The sequence below is a fragment of the Episyrphus balteatus genome, chromosome 4 (assembly GCF_945859705.1).
Source record: "Episyrphus balteatus chromosome 4, idEpiBalt1.1, whole genome shotgun sequence".
NCBI classification, from domain to species: Eukaryota; Metazoa; Arthropoda; class Insecta; order Diptera; family Syrphidae; genus Episyrphus; species Episyrphus balteatus.
In genome coordinates, this window is record NC_079137.1 from 14,182,475 (window position 1) to 14,203,154 (window position 20,680).

Genomic DNA, 20,680 nt, shown 5'->3' on the forward strand with positions numbered 1-20,680 from the left:
CCCCTATTGACCTCCGAGCAACAGGTCACGAGATAAATGCAAAAAACTGATTTTCGTGACCTTTTGACCTCTATAACTTCTAACGCGGACGCGATATCAATGTCGATTTTTCACATCTTTATTACAACGCCGTAACGAAGGTCTATACCAAAATCGAGCCCAGTAGGAATTTTTCCGCAGATTGGGGTAAAAAATGCCTACAAGAGAAAATGGCTACAAGAGAAGTTAGAATTTTTTAAGGTCAATCATGTCGAATTTCCAGACTGAGATTACGGTACTTCCTACACTGGTAGCTGGTCATCGCCAACAGTTCACCACAGGTGTTTTGAGGTATTTTTAATTTTTTTTTCAATTTAAGATTGTGTAACTTGTAGAGCACGTAACGTTATGTGTGATATATCAAATAAAAGGTTATGTTATCAGCATGCGTATTAAAGTTAAATCAAATTTGTATGTGCACTAGATCAAAAGATATAACGTGTGTTGGAAAAGAACATCTTTTTACCGTTATCTCCGAATTTTGAATATGAAATTAATTGAAATTTTGTACAATTATAATTTTTTGAATTACCTATCTACAGTACAAATTTCATTCATCTATCTATAAAAACAAAAAAGTTATAACAAGTTGAAGTCGTGTCGCGTTTTCGTTTCATCTTGTTTCAAATCACTACGATACTAAAGAAGTTTTCACTTCACCAAAAATATGTAATAGAAAGAAAAAAAAAAGATGGTGTTTCATTTTTTAGAAATTAAGAGACACCTTAAATAAAAATTCAATATCCCGTTTGCGAAAATTTTAAAAAATGTTTAAAAAAATGTTACACATACGCCGTAGTGAATTTTTTTTAAATTTAATGTAATCGATCTACACAGATAGACTAACGGTACGATGAAAATTTTTTGAGGCTTCATTATCATCGCTATGATAGTTTCGATTAAAACTTCGCAATGGTATGAAAAAAGTAAGCATGTAAAAACTTCCAAATTCCCATTTTCCTCAAAACTTTCATTAAATGCATTGAAAACTCTGAAAAGTACAATGAACTGATTAGATTAGACATTAATACGACGTCGGCTGCGGTTTCTTTATTATAATCTTTTTGGTTAATGCGATTTAAAAGTTGTAAAAAGCTTTTTAAATCCATCGTCTTGATTCAACCAAAACCTTTCAAAAAACAAACAAAACTGTCAGCATACCATTAAATAAACTCAAAATAGCTCTTTGACTTTGGAGTTGACAAAGGATCTCTGATGATGTTCTATATGCAAAATTATTTTCCTTGATAACCCTTTCCAAAGCCACAGAAGACTTCATCAAATAACGATTGAAACCTCACACTCATTCCAAAATACTTATCAGCTTCTAAAAACAAAGTAACTATAAGTCACAAACATAATGATTTCATCACTTGTCCTTGTCAAAGCGAAACTTGTATGCGAAGCAAACCTTTATTTTAACCCGCCCCAATTGTATACGACAACAGCCCATCTCTCTGCTACTAAACAAACATAAACCGTTTTGTTTATTAAATCTAGGATTTACAACAAAAACAAAAAAACTTGCAGGCGTGCTGCATACAAGCAAACAGGAAAAACCCCCAAAAAACAAAAGATGTAAATAAACTTTTATAAACTCCAAAGCCGAAACCATCTCCCTGCCCCCAATGACTTTTGCTAAAAAACTAAAAGGTTTGAGTTCCTAAATCTCCAAAATTTCTATGAGCTTCGCACAAAAGGGGTTTAACGGGGGAAAAGGATTTAAATATAATCGAGAAGGCAAACGCAAAGGAGATTATTTCATTAAATTTCTTTTTATTAATTCGCTACAACTATACAGAGTTTCATTTGTACTTCCTGCCACCTGGTTGGCTGTATGAGTATCCTTGCTGTTGCTGGTGCTGCTGCTGGGGCGGTAGATATTGGCTCGAGAGACCTCCTCGTGATGATGCAAACCCAGACGATGATGAGGATGATGACGCTGATGGTGACGCCGAGTGCTGTTGATTGAGTTGTGCTGTTTTGTGGTGATGCAGGGCCAAGGATCTGGAAATGGAGAAGAAAAACAATTTAGAGAGTTGTTCACCTTTGTGTGAAAAGAAAAGCTGTCCAGACTGTTTGATCTCATAAGGAATTGGTGGTGGAGTGGGCAGATGATCTCCTTGAACCTGGAAACCACCGCTGTCGGCTGTGTAGTGGACTGTGTACAGTTTACCATCGTCGCCGGTGTACGAGTAGGAGCCTTTAACAACCTGCTCGGGATGAGCTGAATTTGGGTTTCTCAAATGACCATCCTCTTGACGGCGAATTCCGTTGGCAGTTTCAAAGCTGCAAATATAATTTTATCTCATTTTGTTTGGCACTTTTGTGTATGAAAATGAAAACCTACGCGAAATTGTAAGAACCATCACCGTTATTGACGTTTTCAGAACGTAAAATTGCAATTGGTTCGGCTTGTTGTTGCCTGAAGGCTGGAGAGTAGCTGTTGGCAGAGTGCACCGCAGGTCTATGCGGTGATTTGCCAGCAAAGGCTGAATTTGCTCCATGATAATGGGGACTTTGTTGTTTTGCTGATGCTGCTGCTGATCCCTGTGATGGTGGGATATAAAGACTTGATGGTCGATTAGGGCTCTGTAGGAAGCCGCTATATCCTCCAGCTGTGGCAGCACTGTGCGGAGGAAGATAGTTGTTCGAAAGCTTTCCAGCCGTCGATAATCCAATAAAAGTCAATGTTAAAATGAGTTTCTATTAAAGACACAAGAAGATGATGAAAAATAATCCAATATCTGACACAAGACTTGATGAAAGAAGCTACGAACCAATTCCATGTTTGAAGTGCGTGTTAAGTGTTGTTTAACAGCCCGAAGGTAGAACCCGACTGATGTCTTCAATTGAGTGAATCTTCTAATTTATAAGCAAAAAAATTCACGAATTTCTTCATCATCATCAACAACATCTTCTTCTACAATCTTTTGTTTGTTTTGTTCGAACTATTGTGTTGTGTGTGGCAGATAGTTGCGGTGGCGGTTATAGAAGAACTCTTGTTGAAGTGCTCAGTTAAATCTCGCACTAAAATATGTATAACAATAGAAGAAGCCGACGACGACTCACGACGCCAATACGCCGCCATCATCAAGTCGAAAAAAAAGAATTAAACTTTTAATCCAAAATTAATCAAAGTAAATGCATTTGTTTTATTTTTTTTTTTTAGTTTAGTTGAAGAAATAAAGCGACACAAGATCAAGGTTATTTTTATTTTATTTTAATCTTTTCACGAACTCTTCTTCGAAAATGATTCATAAAAATAAAAATAATAAATAAAATTGATTGAAGAGTAAGATAATATTGTTTGCGGGGGAATTAATTTAATTTTTTTCATAGCACTCTTGTTGTTATGTTAGAAGTGGAGTATCCTATAATACTTGTTGTAATCCCAGATACAAAGATACAAATTAATCTCAGAGTGTAATTACTACTTAAGGTTATTACTTTTTTTGAAGTAGAAGAAGAAGTATAAACCACCACCCAAGGCGTATGTCTGAAATTAACGATAAATTAAAGAAGATTAGGGGGAATGGAGTAGCAAGTAGAGTAAGCGGTGTTGAGTTGGAATGTTAAACGGACGGTATTTATTTAGGGTGCGGGAGGTTTTGGTTTGGACTATTCAAATGGGGTAATATTAATTTAGTTTATGCATTGGAGATTTAGCTAGGTGGTGAGAAATTAAAAAAAGACGCATAATTTAATGAAATATTGTTTAAAAGAGTTGAACAAAAACAATAGCATTTCCTTGTTTATGAATTCTTGAATGCATTAAGCTCTGAGTTACGTTTACGTTTGTTCTGATTGCTATTTTAATTTTTTTTTTTTTGCAAAACTTAAATAGGTAATCAAATGAGTTTTATAGATGGAAAAATGTGAGAAGAGGCATAAAATCTTGAAAAATAGTGCATTTTCTGTTGATAAATAGTTAAAGAAACTCTACACTAATAGCACCTCTAAGTATTAAGAGAACCTGAGAACCACTGATTAGAAAATGTTTGCAATAGCGTAAATCTTTCAGTAATTGTTCTTTGACTCATTTCTAAAATTGGGAAGAATAAGCTTGGGATATTTGGACATCATGAACAGGATGAAAAGTGTGTGAATTTCTTATGCCATTAGTTTGATTACGTTATAGCAAGAAATATGGTTTGGTGTACAATTTGGGTTTATGGAGTGATTCAAAAGTTATTTGGGAATGTAAATTTTAGTGCAGTCCATAGACAACAGCGTTTGTTACCCATAAATATCATTCAAACTGCTGAAATGAATTTCTAGTTTTTGGCTTGGCCTATGAGAAAACTGGTCAACTATTAAATGGAATTTTTCATTCATATACATTTCATTTAATATCGGTTGGCATCATTCTCTGTTTTCAAAACCTTTGTGGACTTTTAGACTATTATATTTTAGATGTACCTACGTAATATATTTATCAATTTTGTAAGCTTAAAAATAATAACGAAATATAAATATAAATAAATTGACTGGGTCGTACGTACTTGGAAAGTCAAATTGTCTTGGTTTTAATCGAAAAATACCCCAAGATTATGTGCCACAAGCTTAGATTGTTTTTTTTTTTTTAATGCTTTTGCTTTATTTTAGTTAAAATGCACATGATGGACTAAGGACCCTCATCAAAACAATTATGTGGATCTCGGTGATAACGTATGGAGATTCTGGTATTTCCATTGCAACGGGTGTTACATTGTTACATAATTTTTTGGTCCTGAGTTGTATACCTACTAGGTATTCACTAAATAAAGTATTAAATAGCTTCAACACTTCATTTATTAAGTTGTTAATATATTTTAAAAATTTTATTTTAACCTTTCTTTCAACGTCACAAAATCTTAAGGTTAAATGTAACGGGTGTGAGTGATGTTAGAAAATCGATTCAGTCTGCTTCGTTTACTTTTAGAAGCCATTTTCTAGATTTTTCAATGAAAAGGTGTGAGTTAGGGCGTTCGTTACTTAGGTTTTTAAGCTATTGCATAGATTTTAACGCAGGCCTGGCATGGGGAGCTAACCAAGAAATTTCGTAACGAAAAATTATTACACCCCACACAAAGATAATTCGCTATACGTGTATGTTATGGTGTGTATGTATTTTATTATTTTCTTCTGTTTCTTGTTCAACTTCCTTAAGTCAGACAGAGAGGGTTATAAAAATTGTGTTAGACAACAAAGGTAGGAGTAAGGAAGAAGACCATAAATGCTGTGTCTGCAGAATAAATCAGAAGCAAAAAAAATTATCTGTATTTTCTTTTCTTTTGTTTTTTCTTCCCATTCTTCTGTTTCTTGTTCAAATTTTTGTGATTTGTGACAAGTAGAGCGTTGCATTGCGCTTGCGATATTAAATCAGAAGAGAAAAAGTATTCTTGTGTTTTCTTATTTTTTTTTTGTCTGGAGAAGTTTATGACATGTGCTATGTTGTGTGTATGCATGTTTTCAAATGTGACCTTGTTGTTATATGTATATGAATTGATAGGTAGATAAAAAAAACATAATCATTGGTTTTGTGTAGGTAAATAAATTATAATTGCATAAGTCGATAAAAAATGCAATGCAATAGCTTAACCGCGGCAGTCCTCGAGTGACACAAGTCTTTTTTTTTCGAGAATCAAGTTCCTAAGTGGAAAAACTGTTTCTAAATAACAAAAAAAAAAATCCTCTAATTTTTTCAGACCCCCCAGGGCGTCGCGACCCACACTTTGAAAAACACTGGCTTAGAATGTAGCTCTTCATACATACAGACAGACAGAACAAAACAATTATACTTTGTGATGTACTCGCGTTAGCTTAGAAAATTATTATTGCATTTCAACAAGAAATTTTTAAAAGTCTTTCCTTCGGTTACTTTTTTTATGGCCGTTTTCACGAAGGACTTTTAAACATTTAACAGGCTTTTAAACTTTAAAATGGAATTTTTTGGTTTCACCAAGCACTTTTAAATTTTAAAAATCTTTTAAACATCCTTATAAACTAAATGCCCATTTTTGGTTCATTAAATTTTAAAAGTGTCATTGAATGAATTCAATTTTTCAGATGCAGTAAAATAGCTGATATTTTTATTTTAAACATTTTAAATTTTTGGAGATATAAAATAAAAGAAACAAATTTCGACCTTACATTGATTGTTTTTAATAATATTTCAATAGTTTACGTAAGATGAAGAGCAACACAAAGTAATTTGCAGTGAAAGTGTATTGCGGGTTACAGGAACCCAATCTCCGATTATATGACGATGTTGCTGAAAAAAAATGATGTTTTGATTTTCCAAAAGCATCTGTGGATGATTTATTGAGTTTGTTTGCATTCATTTCATTAATTCATTAATTTAATGAAGTAAAAAATCCACTGCTAAAATTGTTTGTTTTGTTCATTTCTTGGCAATTTTTCAACACATAATGCTTTCTCTTTTGTTCTTACATATTTCGCTTATTAGAAAGCAAAAAGCAATTTGTTTTTACAGGGATGTGATGAGAATTCAATTTTAATAAAAAATTCCCTAAAACTTCCCTTCTACAGATTGGTGAAACCAAAAAGATTTAAGGCCCTGATAAAATTTAAAAAGATTTTTGATAGAAGTGCTTTTAGTGCTTGTTTATGAAACTGGACATAGAGTGACCGCAACTCCCATAGAAAATTTGTCGAATTTTTTTCGGGGGAACCCCATAAAATGTTCCGCCTTTGCAGATTTTTAGATAGCCAAAATTTCAGCTCGATTGGATAACTCTAAATGGTGCCGACACTCGCTCAAAGTATCAAAAATCTCTGTTTTTTCACTGTTTTTCGAAGAAAATTAGCTCTAGCTCCCAAACAGATCGGGTTATTTTCACTTTTTATATATTTAATTAAAGGTAGTGTTGTTACACATAATTCAGATGCTTAATTTGTTTAGTTTTACTAAAAAAGAAAAATATTGTCATCAATTTAAATTTTCAGTACTTACCACAAAAAGAGCTGAAGTGCAAACTCGATTTAAAATTAAACTTTTTTTTAACTGTTTTATTCTGCGGATAGGGATAGAATGGATGTTTCTCTATCTCTGGGCCCTCGGGTAGCAAAAGTATGAGGTATAGTCGTGGGGTGAAAGAGCTATTAACAATGAAACTTTCTTTGTTATTGGATCGATGTAAGGCATCTGATAGAAATGCTTCTTGCATAATTATAGCTACAATAGAAGCACTAGGGCAAAATGCAATTGACTTTGTAGTCTCAAAATCAAACTTACATTCAACAAGAAAAAACTTTTGCTTGGTTTAATGCCCCAAGAGCTTATCTGGCTCCTAAACAAGATCTTGATCTTTTGCGTAATTGCATTGAATAACGCAAGATAGACAAAGATATTTCAGAGCAGGCAGGTTTGGCGTTCTTTGACCTTACTTTACCAGATGGCGAACAAAATTAGAAACGGCCAACATAATTTTGAAAACCAGTGAAACGGAAACCAACAGAATAGTAAATCCAAAGCTACAGACACATGAAGATGAACAATTTGTCACAGCAGGGTTAAAAAATATTGTGAACAAAGAAACATTGAACTTTTTCAGCCGATTGAAAATAGACACAAGTTTTCTCAAAGAACCTCCAAATCTTTGGCCCGAAAACCCGCATTTTAAAGAAGGCTTTAAAAAAGTGCAATCACTTAAAGTCGTAAATGACATCACAGAAAGAGGAGTCAAATTAATAACGGATTTTAATAACCTTTTAACTAAAGATGAGGAACAAAAACAATATGTACTTCAAGTAGTCAGTGAGTGCCGAAAATTGTATCCTGATGCTTCCAAAACTACTTTGTAAATCTGTTGATTAAATTTTTTTAGTATTTACTTCATTAATTATGTATAAGAAATGTAACACGATGTTATTTTTTTTTGTTTTTTAGGCCGTGTGTGAATTGCGTAAAATAGTTCACATAGTGTAAAATATTTGACACTGTTGAGGTGAATAAAAAATTTTCAGCTGTTAAAAATTTATTGGGCTCTGGGACCTGGTTAAATTTGAGTTAAATTTTTTTTGCAGATGGTTTTGTTTTGTTTTTTTTTTTTTATTAAAAAGGAGTTTCATAGCAGAAAAGAGGCAGAGAAAAATATTAAACAATAAGCCATACAGCTGAAATTTTTTTGTTCACCTCAATAGTGTCAAAAATTTTACACAGTGTTAACTATTTAACGCAATTCACACACAGCCTTAGAATTCTGTTAAATGTTTCGTTTTTTTAAATAAAACAGTTTAAAAAAAAGTTTCATTTTAAATCGAGTTTGCACTTCAGCTCTTTTTGAGGTTAGTACTGAAAATTTAAATTGATGACAAAATTTTTTTTTTTGGTAAAACTAAACAAATTTAGCATCTGAATTATGTGTAGCAACACTACCTTTAATTAAATATATAAAAAGTGAAAATAACCCGATCTGTTTGGGAGCTAGAGCTAATTTTCTTCGAAAAACAGTGAAAAAACAGAGATTTTTGATACTTTGAGCGAGTGTCGGCACCATTTAGAGTTATCCAATCGAGCTGAAATTTTGGCTATCTAAAAATCTGCAAAGGCGGAACATTTTATGGGGTTCCCCCGAAAAAAATTCGACAAATTTTCTATGGGAGTTGCGGTCACTCTATGTCCAGTTTCATAAACAAGCACTAAAAGCACTTCTATCAAAAATCTTTTTAAATTTTATCAGGGCCTTAAATCTTTTTGGTTTCACCAATCTGTAGAAGGGAAGTTTTAGGGAATTTTTTATTAAAATTGAATTCTCATCACATCCCTGTAAAAACAAATTGCTTTTTGCTTTCTAATAAGCGAAATATGTAAGAACAAAAGAGAAAGCATTATGTGTTGAAAAATTGCCAAGAAATGAACAAAACAAACAATTTTAGCAGTGGATTTTTTACTTCATTAAATTAATGAATTAATGAAATGAATGCAAACAAACTCAATAAATCATCCACAGATGCTTTTGGAAAATCAAAACATCATTTTTTTTCAGCAACATCGTCATATAATCGGAGATTGGGTTCCTGTAACCCGCAATACACTTTCACTGCAAATTACTTTGTGTTGCTCTTCATCTTACGTAAACTATTGAAATATTATTAAAAACAATCAATGTAAGGTCGAAATTTGTTTCTTTTATTTTATATCTCCAAAAATTTAAAATGTTTAAAATAAAAATATCAGCTATTTTACTGCATCTGAAAAATTGAATTCATTCAATGACACATTTAAAATTTAATGAACCAAAAATGGGCATTTAGTTTATAAGGGTGTTTAAAAGATTTTTAAAATTTAAAAGTGCTTGGTGAAACCAAAAAATTCCATTTTAAAGTTTAAAAGCCTGTTAAATGTTTAAGGCCCAATTTATTCACTCTCCATTATATTTAAAGGCCCCATTAAAAATAAAAAATCTGTCAAATCACATACAAATTTTAAAATTTCCCGTTTTTAATGGAGACTTTAAATTTAATGGAGTGTGAATAAATTGGGCCTAAAAGTCCTTCTTGAAAACGGCCATAAGTCATCTTTACTTAAATCCCATACATTTTGGTTTAAAGTTCATGGTTTGCAGGAAGTATTATAAAAACCATTAATAAATTTTCAGTGCACCAATAAGTATTTGTTATCCAAAAGTAAGCCAAAAACTGAAGTAAATAAGTACAGTACAAATTCAATTATTTTTGTATCGAATAAATACAAGTATTATAACTTACCTAAAAATATATAATACTATTTAACAATTTATATACACGCCTTTTTTAGAAAAAATAAAACATGCTGTTTGATAAATAAATTGTATCCTTTCTTTTAACAGCCACTGTACGTTATAGTAATACTTATAGAAAACTTTAAGAATCTGCTAAAACGAGAGTAAACAAGTCTTGTGCAAAGGTTCTCATTTTTCTTATATTCACAACAATAAGAACAGATTATTATCATAGCTTCTCAAACTTAAACTTTATTCCTATCATACTCTACTCTACCCTCTTGTGTGTGGATTTTGTCAATTCTTTCTACTAAATACAGAGTATTATCCAAATCCTTCTTAAAAATTTCATCAAATTTTCCCAAACCTTTCCTTTTTTAAGTATCAAAATGTAAATGTATGAGAAAATTTTAGAGCTTCCATAAAAGCTTTTTAGTGTTCCCTAGAAACGCGCAGGTCCTTCACTTCACGAACAAGATAAAACGTCAAAAAAACGCTCTCTTCCCTAAAAAAGGGAATTTTCCTCTAAAATATCCCTAAACAGAATGATAAAAAAAAGTACCATCAGCATCAGAGAGAGAGAGAGTGTAAAGTTTTTCTCTCCCGCGCCCTATAGCTTCATCTCTGTCTATCAATTTCCATCCCTTACAGCATTCATCGTTATTTTATTATAAAACTTCGTCTTCTTACAAAATTTTCCTCGCCTCCGCTAATGTTGTGTATTGTGTTGCGTATTTTTCTGTTTTTCCCATAAGCAACCCCCTTTTTTGGGAAAATTTCCCGGCATGTTTAAATGGTGTATATCTGTGTGTAGTGTGCTTTAGTATTGTGTAAGTTCTGACAGAAAAAAAAAATTGATACCGACTTTTCGAAGAAAAAGCCTTATTTTACTCGCAACTTTTCCGCAGTTCTCATCGAGACTTTGTCGTGACCATAACAGTAAATCGGGCCATCCAGTGCAAGATATTCTTCTTGTACCGCAACATACACAAATCCATACACACAAACACACTCTCATACATTCTATACGGCCATTTTTTGTGGCACAGATTGTTTTGATTCTTTTTTTTCCACATTTTCTGTATAAAATAAAGGATATTTTTAAAATTAAAAACAACAAATTTAAAAACTAATTAAAAGTTTGACAAAAAAAAAACCATATCAAAAGTTTTGGTGGAATATTAAAGTGCGATTGTGAATTTTGTGTAAAAATTTGTTAAGAAAGTGTCGTCCTTCGTCGTCCACACATCCAACAGAAAAAAGGACTTTTTTCTCATATTCGAATTTTTTGGTCCATCTCGAGGATTCAGGGAAATTTGTGAATATTTTTTTTTTGCTGTTGAAACGAAATGAAATGAAAAATTAAATAATTCTGTGAAACCGTTAATTAGCTATTTCGTTGTTTTCTAATATAAAAAAAAATTAAAATAATAAAACATAATTTTGGTCCTTGAATCGAGTTTGTTGTGTGTTTTTTTTTTATTTTTTGTTTTATTTTTGCTCAGAGGACATCGATTAACTCAAGTGTCATTGTCCTATCTACATACACATCAAGTTGTGTTTTGTTGCTGTGTCCTTTTGTTTTGAATAAATCGTCGTGATTGAAGTGATTTTTTTTGTATATCATTCGAAAAATTTCGTAATTTTTTGACATTTTTATTTTTTGCTCTGACAACACAACTTTTCTATGGTGAAATTGATTTTTGCCATTTTTACTACGTGTTCACAAATTTTGTCCGGAAAAGGGTAAGTTATCGCACATTGATTCCCTCTCGTTATTCTCCTCGTCCTTCTTTTTGCCTCCTCGATTCTCTTATCCTGTAGCTATTAATATTTAAGTGGGTGAGTCACTCGGTAGAAAATGTGTTGTGTGATAGTGTAGGTGCTTTCGTAGTTTATAGTCTTATTTGTGTGTAGGGGAATCCTGAGCACATGCGACACTGTGTGTGAGGGAATTTTTGCTCTGTTGTTAGGTTGTGTGCGATGGTATTTGATTTGGTTTGTTGGTGGTGCTCCCCGTTGTGTCGTCATGACCTTCATGACTCATCCAAAATGGGGGAGTCTATGTAGTTCCTTTACCCCAATACACCTCCCGTTTCGGGGGTTTCCCAAGCTGAAGCGTGTATAAGTATCCTTAAGGTTTTTTTTTTTATTTTTTATATATTTTTCTTTACTTGGGATTCAAGTGGCTACTGGATTTAATATTTTTGTATTCATAAAAATAAAACGTTTGTCATGAGAAGGCAATAGTTTTTGAAGTTGCAATATTGTTTTTGTCAATTTAACGAAAACTGATTGCTAAAGTTTTGAAGTCAACAAAATTTCCTTTAGTTTTAGCCTAAGAACTGCATCGGTAGACTCAATATCTACTTTCTAAAATATTATTTTCCAAAAATTGTCTTTTTTCAGAGACTATTATTTAATTTTTACTTATGGTCCAAATGTCTTTTTGAGTCAGTACGACAAGTTTTAGATTCCTGAAAAACCCATTCGCTATAAGCAGGCTATAGTTTTTGAGTATCAATATTATTTTTTTTTTTTTTTTCAAAAACTAAAACAGAAACCGAGCGTTTCAAAAATCCAATATAAACGTACAAAGTCGAAAGCTCTTAATTTTGGTGTTTAAATCCTCTGAAGACCTGTTAAATACGAAAACGATATGCTTCAGCATTCAAGTCAACAAAATTTCCTATAATTTTAGTCTAAGGACCGTCTCTTTGACACCAATAGTTTCAAAAATATTGCTTTCCAAAAATTGTCTTCTTTCAGAGTCTGTTATTTTATTTTTATTTATGGGATCCAAGTGTCTTCTGGAATAAATAGGACAAGCTTAAAATACCTAAAGAACCATTTGTAATTAGCAGGCTATAGTTTTTTAAACAGAAACCGAGTCAAATTTTCAAAAATCCAAAATAAATGTACAAAATCCAAAGCTTTTAGTTTTAATTTTTAAAATCACTGAAGACTTGTTTTTTTTTTCAAAATCGGTATGCTTTAGTATTAGTCAGCAAGTTTTCCTATAATTTGAGTCTAAAGGCCTTCTCTGTGAGCCTAGTAGTTTCAAAAACATTGCTTTCCAAAAATTGTCTTTTTTTTCAGATATGTCAAGGAAGTCTATTTTTAGATCTTTTGCAAAAACAAGTTGGTTTTTGAAGTCTTAATTCTCATAGAATAACAAACCAAATACAAAAAATATATTTGATTTTATAATAATTGAGAATTTTTCGAAAGCAATATTTTGGAGACTATTGAGTTTATGCAAGCAAGGGTCTTAGAGCTCAAATTAAAAAAATTCTAGTGACTTCAAATCAGCCACATAAAAAAAGTTCCTAGATTTTTAAATCAACAGCAAGCAATTTCGAATGATTTTAAGATTTTTGTAAATGTTGGGTTTTGACAACCAAGATAAAAAACTCAAATAAATCACTAATAAATGACTCACTGAATTTCTAGTTTGAAAAATGTTAAAAAGTTCTTAGGGCCAAATTACTTCACCAAAAGGCTACAGTTTCTGGAATTTCAGTGTTGGCTTTGCCTAGGAAACTAGGAACTGTGCGTCAAAAAAAATGGAAATAACCAAATGTTTTTAGTTTTGGTGCTTAAGCCCCTTAAATACCAGTTTTTTGTACCTCAAAGTTTAGATCAATAAAATTTCCCATCATTCGAAAATAAAACCGTGTTTGTCAGTCCATTAGTTTTCCACATATTGCTTTCCAAAAATAGTACCTATTTTATTCAGAAATTCAAAGGAAGTTCATTTAAATGTCAGGAAACTTTTTAAAAGAGAAATAGGTTTCCACAGAGTTTTTTTAATCACAGACTTACAAATGTTAAAATATAAATACTCAATTTCTCTAAAATTTATTTAGAGTAATGTCGTTTTCGATTGGCTCTCCGGAAGCGTCCGGAATCATTCAGAAGCCTTCTGATAGTGTTTTATTCGCGCGAATTTGACAGCTAGAACGCTTCTGAGAAGAGAAATTCTCTTCTCGATTTCAAATCAGAATTCAAATCGGAATTCACTCACATGTGAAAAAAAAAACACTCAATCAATGTTTTTTGTTTTTGATTCAACAATTTATTGTTTTCTGAAATTTAAATTAATTATAAATCAAAAATTCATACAATAATGGATAAATGACCACTTTTTTCGAACATTAGTTTATAATTTTCCAACTCTAACGCCATGATTTTCATTTGCAAGAAAAAAAAAAAAATAATAAAATTAAAAATATTTGACATTTGAAATTTCACAGAAATAAAATAAAAATAGAATTGAGTGGAAGCGATTTGACCTGTTCCATTCGATTTTAGAATGTGTCAATTCTTGAGTGAAACCAATCGAAAACGACATAAAAAAGTGCTGGTGTAAATATTTTGAAGTTTTTTGACAGTAAAACTTCGAAATGTCAGATGTTGTTCAAAATCATCACGTACTCAGCAAATTTCCAATTTGAAAAATGGTTTAATACTTCTAAGTCCCAATTTTTGCAGTTTAAAATCGAGCTAAAATAATTCCAAAAACGGTTTCAATTAATTTTGAACCCAAAAAACCTCAAAGTTATATCATCAAAATTTATGAATTGAGAGTAAAATTTTTGAGAGACTAAAGGATTGCTTTATGAGTTAACTGCGTGAGCTAACTTTAATTGAAATACTAATCCGTACAGTAGTTAGCACTTTTGGTCGCTTATTTCCTAAAATTTTCTTTTAAAGTACCTTTTCAAAGCCTAAAATTTCTAAATTCCAATACTGTTTCCAGTTTCAAGAGCAAAAACGTGCGACACTCTCCCATTCCTTGGTTCTGTCTTTCCATTTTATTTTTTTAATTTATTGGATGATAGCCAGAGTGGGCCCTTTATGTTATGGGATTTTCCACTTCGCTCCGTTCATATTATTTGCAATCGAAGAATGCGGCGAAATCAGAAATTTATTCATATTTGATTGCTTAATTGGAAAATGTAAAAGGTTTTGAGGGGTGGTGGTGAAAAATGAGGGTGTTTGTTCGACTTTCCTGTGTACCAGCCCGACACGGTGGGTGTGCGACCAACTGGTCGTCGCTTTTAAAGGTGTAATTTCGTTAATAAGGTTTGCGAAGCGATATCAAGGTAGGTTCCGCACTTCATGATTATATTACCTAAGTGTCAGTCAATATCAATGAATACGAAGGCTTTTTTTTCATCTATAAAGTAGAGGTAGCTATTTAATTTCAGGGCTCGAGAATTAAATTTGTATAATGTGAGTTTTGTAAGAACATTTTTCTTACTGCGCAGTTGGTGTTTGTTTGTGAATGTGGGTATAAGGAACGTTTTTGAATATTTAACGTTTTTTTTTTGTATTTTAATTTTATGTGTTGTATAGCTTTGTAAAGGAAAGTTGGGTTTGTTGTTGTTTTTAGGGTGGAAGTGATATATCCTTGGGGAGGTTTTTTGTTTTTTTTTTTTGCTTTTATTTTTGTTTTCTGTTTACTGGTGGTTATTTTATTTTAAGGTTTTTATCTCTCCCATGTGTAGATGGAAATTTTATTCCGGGTTTTGTTTTAAATTTGTTATGGGTTACACTTTTATTACTGTTTATTACTTGAAATATGCTTAATTGGCTCAATAGAGAAAAAAAAGGTCTACAGATGTGTTGATTCGTTTTATAAATATTTAAGTGATAGGAATATGATATTTGGTTAAAAAACAAATATTTTTTTAAAAGTACTTTATACATTTTATCACCCATCGTAAAAATTCTAACTGACCAGTCTGAGGTTTTATTGTCAGTCTCAAAACAATTTGTGGAGATTTATGTGTGGTAGACCTACTTAGAGTAATTTATTTATAAGAACAGAATCGTTTTGTAATGTATTTTACTGAATTAGGAAGTACTTTAGTCAAATTGAATTCAAAGCTAAACATCATTTGGATGCAAGAAAAACGTTTTTTTTTTTTTATTTATCAAATAATCTTAAGTATTTTGTTTATTTTCGTCCAATTTAAGGTAAAATAATGGTCTTGATATGTAAATGTTTATACCTAACAACAAAATCAAATATAAAAAAGAAAAATCTTTCTGTACATAGGTGAAATTTTGCATTATTTCTCATTTAAAAGGTTCCCTGAGACGTAAAAATGAACATTTCTGAGAAAAAAAACACAATTTTTAGGAAGCAATATGTATTTTGAAAACTGTTGGGCTGACAAAGACACCCTCAGTCTCAAATTATAGGGAATTTTGTTGAATTAAAATTAAAAAAAAAAATTTTCTTCAAAAAACTTGTATTTGAGAACCTTAACCACTAAAACTAAAAACTTGATTTGTTTTACTAAAATTCCTGAATTGATTTTTGGCAAAAGCAGCACTGCAATATCAAATACTGTAGCCCTTTGTTCAAACTAATTGCATTTTTTGATGATTTTGGTTAAAATTTAAGTTTTTGATCTCGATTTTAAAAATCAAAAATATTAAAAGCATTCGTCCAAACAATTGGACTTGTTTGCATTTTTTTTTTTTATTTTCTATAATTTGCCCTCAAGGCCCCACTATTATGAGCCATTAGTTTTAGAAGTGCCTATAGATTTTCTTAATTTTTGAATTTTTGAAAAACCAAACATTTTGTTAGTTTGTGAGAATTAAGATTCCAAAATCTATAATCTCTTGTTAATAAAATAGGATTTTTGTGCTAATACACATCATTTGACACTTTTGTCAAATCTTTTCATAATTAATTTCATAATTTTCGATAAATTTTTTGTTGTTTCGAGCCCCCCAATGCGAGTTAATTGCTAAACATTTTCAGTGTCTACGAACTTTCTAGTTTTTTTTAGGCATTAGTTAGATAGTACCTTTCTCAAATGAATCGACTATCGCCATCTTCACTGATGGCTCGAAATGAACACAGAATGAACTATAACCGAATAACGACGAGAAAAAATCCAATAAGATCTTACTACTCAGTAAACTTTCCTTAAGATCCCTTATAGGCGTCTTAACGGGACAAAACCTACTAGGATACCACAAAAAGAAAATGGGACTTAGTACGGATGATCTATGTAGAGGCTGCGGTAATGAGGACGAACAGGAAAACACTGTTCACTTCCTCTGTCACTGTCCACCACTCTGCCGCACTAGGAAACAAGTTTTAGGAAACTACTTCTTTAATGATTTAGAAGAACTATCGGAACTCTCAGTCAAGTCCTCCAAATGGCTCGACCAACCATAGAATTCATAGGTGAACACTTTTCATGAAGTTACAATACTTCAGGGTATCACAAGGGATCTACATTGATCTAAGTGTGACGGTAACAAAATCAACTGTCAGCCCATATAACATAACCGAATACAAAGTTTACAGCCTAAAGAGCTCTTCTAAATTTCCTATTTTTTAACTATGTATCTTTATTAAGTATATACTACCTTTTTTACTGGTTGAAGAAATTGAGTATTTCATGCATTTTGTAGTCAAAATCGAATTCAGTTGCCATCACATAATCATACAATTGCTCAACGGGGACGGTGTTAAAATATAAATTTCACAAAAACAGAAAAAAACTTTTTGCCGCACCTTCAGTTTTTTTAGTTTTATTTCACTAGAAATTAAAAACACTTTGTGTCCATCACAAACTGCAGTCAATTCACAACATGCGACATCAAATAATCAAATTTAATTGCTGTCAAGACCTACTCTTTAATATATCAGTGCATATCTAACTGAAATGGTGGCAAAAAATAACAAATAATATTGAGAGAGACAAAATTTATTTTTCAGAAAGCTGTGAAAGTGAGGGTTAATTAAAAATAAATCATATTGATTAAAAAGTGCAACCTGCTGACAGTCATTTTGCACTTTGATAGTTGGTGACATGGAACATTTACCTATTATTGTTTTTTTATTTTCGACTTTTGGAAGTCTATACAACGAAGGAACTTTGTATCTTAGTATCAGATACATCATACATTTCTTCTATAAGCTAACAGCAAAATTTTGAACATTGTAGCACGAGTTTGTCTTTTTGTTTTGTTGAAAATTGTTTTCAAATTTCTCAAATGTGCATTAAATACATATTTTTTAAGAAGGATTGGTTTTCTTGTGCCATTTCAATCATTTCGTGAAACATTTTTTTTAAATTTCGGCTGCATGACAAGAAACATTGTTCTGTTGAAAAATTAATCTGCAAGTGGTACCATAAAGCTCCAGCGCAGAGGGTTCTAATTAATGTTCCGAAACCCGCAGGTGTAAACTTCTGGAATGACTTTCGATTTTATTAAGACCATTCTACGTTTACCATTACCAGCATCAGTTTTGACGGACATCCGTAAAATCCATTCAAAGCTATATAAGTCTTTCCTTTGGTTCTTTTCGCACAGGAATCCTCCCATTTCTAGCAGTTTAAACTTCGATTTTTCCGAAAAGATAACATTTTTCCACACGTCTTGAAATTTAACTCAAAGCAATCGTTTTTCTTTCACTCCGTCTTGAGAGGTCTAAGACCAGCTATTAAGCCTATTCCTCGTCATTTTGCTAGCTAGTGCAAAAAAAACCTCTGCTCTTTTGATTTCGAGTTCCAAGAACTGCCCCCAAAAAGGGTAACAAAATCTTTAACAAACATTTTTCGAATGACATTTCATACCAAAGATTTGATAGCAAGGAATAAAGATTGATTATTATTTCTTATTTGAAAAAAATTCCATGTGTAAAAAACTTATCTTCAATCTTTTCTATTTTTTTCCAGGTAAGAAGCATCTGAAAATAAGTTCAACATTATATTTAAAAATCACTTACTTTTTCAAAGGTAAGTTGTATGTTGAAACCTATTCCTTTATTTAATCATACAATCCACATCAATTGATTATGGACAGGGTATTTTAATTTTTAATTGCATGATATTTTCTTTTCTATCTAAGAAAAAACTAAGTGAAAAAGAAAATTGTTTCTAACGAAAAACGATCAAAAAATGTACCTTAATTTCCCTTACTTGCAAGTCTACTATTTTGACTAAAAGGTGTTAATCATTAATGAAGTATGAAGTAGCCCAAATTCCAATATAATACCTATAGAAGTAATAATCCTACGAACTATTACAAAACTGCAAAAGAATGATCAGAACAGTCTAAAAATCTTTTTCCAGCCTCGCTACAAAAAGGACGAATTTCTTTTGTTTCTTTTTCATTTTTAAACGTTTAACCATAAATATAATGTATTTTGTTTTTAAGTCTGATAAAACAAAGTACATTTGAAGTATTTCCATATTTATATTTTCTACCAATTAAAAAAAAAAAAAACAATGTCCTATGACGCATTTAACTACTTTAATTTATTTTGTATGTTTTATCTTCCCGAGTTTCGTTTAACGGTAAGCAAGACTAAAAATAGCTTTTCATTAAAATTCCTTAAAATTTTGACAAAAACAACAAAAATACCGCACCCACAACAAAAACCAACTTCCACTATAAATAGTGGTAACCATAACCAATCGATTTTATTATTATTCAACTTTTATTTTCCCAATATGAAAAACAAACATCAAGCCCAATTAATTTGACAAATGTTGAAACAAGAATGCGCCTTCATAAATTCATGTTTAAATATTCTTTCTGTTTGGTAGGTACCTACCTTCAGATATTTATTTTGTGGCTTTCCCCAAAATGGCTTATACTTCATCATCCAGAGAAGTGCAACTGCCAAATGTAACCAATGATAACAATAATACATGCATAATGGACTTTGAATAATAATCTCAATAATTTTGGTTCACTATTCACATTTACCTATAACGCTCGATGCTCGTTGCGCATTTAGTGTGTGAATAATTACTTTATACTCTGTATGTTTTGAGTGTTTTCTTTGTGTGACGCGCATAAAATTTGCAAAATGTTAATTAGGGCACGCGAAAGCAAATTTACACAACTAAACCTTAAAACATGCAAACATTTAACATATATGTATATTTTCAAATACACTCTTGTATATTTTGCTATAAACATGCTTTTTGTATAACGACCTTTTTCATACATATAATCATACATCTATAGTAGGTACCCTATTCTATATACTATAACCATTGCACTCAAATCTGATAAACTTGGAAATTGTAAGGCAACAACCAGAGCCTTTTTATACAAGTAAAGTACCTAGCCAACCCAACAGATATTATATAGAAGAGGAACACGATAACAACGTTCTTCATTTCTACAGGATTCGCGATTAACCAGGCAGAAAACATGGCAATTTGCGAACAGATAATCCTTTGGGTGTAAAGCAGTTCTGCACAGAGTCGCAGTTAGGGTCTCATGGGCCTATGTATTTGGGTGGGGTTTATACATATTGTTTTGTAAATTTCAATTTAAATTTGTTTTATTTTTAAAAATTGAAACAAAAATTTCAAATTCTCATAGAATTTTGCACTTTGTGTCTTTCAATTCACATTCACTTTTATAGAAAAACTTAAATCAGAGTCCTGAGGAATGTAGATGAGTTATAACAATTATTTAGTACCAAGTTATTCATTCACTTAAGATGCATAAGATACGTCCGTGCTGTATACATAAGAATAATTGTTTCAGAGGTTTCAAAAACGTTTTCTTAAGGCACGTATCTAAGAGCATGGAGCAGATTTTTTGTGTGATGTGAGAGGTCATTTAAAGAGATAGCAAATATATGTTTATCTGACGGCATTTACGTCATTTCCTTGTGAACGGTCTTCAAACTCTCGGTTTTTTTCTCGAATTTATGTATCCATTTTTAAGAAAATTCATTTCGGATTCATTTAGGACCTCTAAAGTAGAAAATCAGACTCGACACTAGCACAAATTTCCGAAACCGGAATTGTACTGAAAAAACACTCAACATTTTTAATAGATAGTGCTAAATATGCAAAAATTCGAATTTCGATTTCGACAATTAAAATTTCAGGGAAAAATCTAGTTTCAAGCATTCTTGAATTTTTCGA

General features: G+C 31.6%; 2 protein-coding genes across 3 annotated transcripts in view; one reads left to right on the top strand and one right to left on the bottom strand.

Annotated features, from left to right (window-relative positions):
• LOC129919405 (uncharacterized) overlaps positions 1–20,680 on the top strand; it is a 194,577-nt gene that overhangs the window by 91,832 nt on the left and 82,065 nt on the right. The window lies entirely within an intron of this gene.
• LOC129919413 (pupal cuticle protein 20-like) lies at positions 1,814–3,358 on the bottom strand. The gene is made up of 4 exons (XM_056000281.1): positions 2,820–3,358; positions 2,390–2,745; positions 2,116–2,328; positions 1,814–2,046 (listed from the first exon to the last, which is right to left on the bottom strand). Exons 1-4 carry the CDS (start codon positions 2,826–2,828, stop codon positions 1,845–1,847), a joined length of 780 nt encoding a protein of 259 aa, XP_055856256.1. The 5' UTR covers positions 2,829–3,358; the 3' UTR covers positions 1,814–1,844.

Excerpts from the sequence above, each read along its gene's own strand:
- LOC129919413 (XM_056000281.1), bottom strand. Across the intron at positions 2,329-2,389 it reads GATGGTTCTTACAATTTCGC|CTTTGAAACTGCCAACGGAA; the intron begins GTAGGTTTTCAT and ends TTATATTTGCAG. Across the intron at positions 2,047-2,115 it reads ATTCCTTATGAGATCAAACA|ATCCTTGGCCCTGCATCACC; the intron begins GTCTGGACAGCT and ends CTCCATTTCCAG.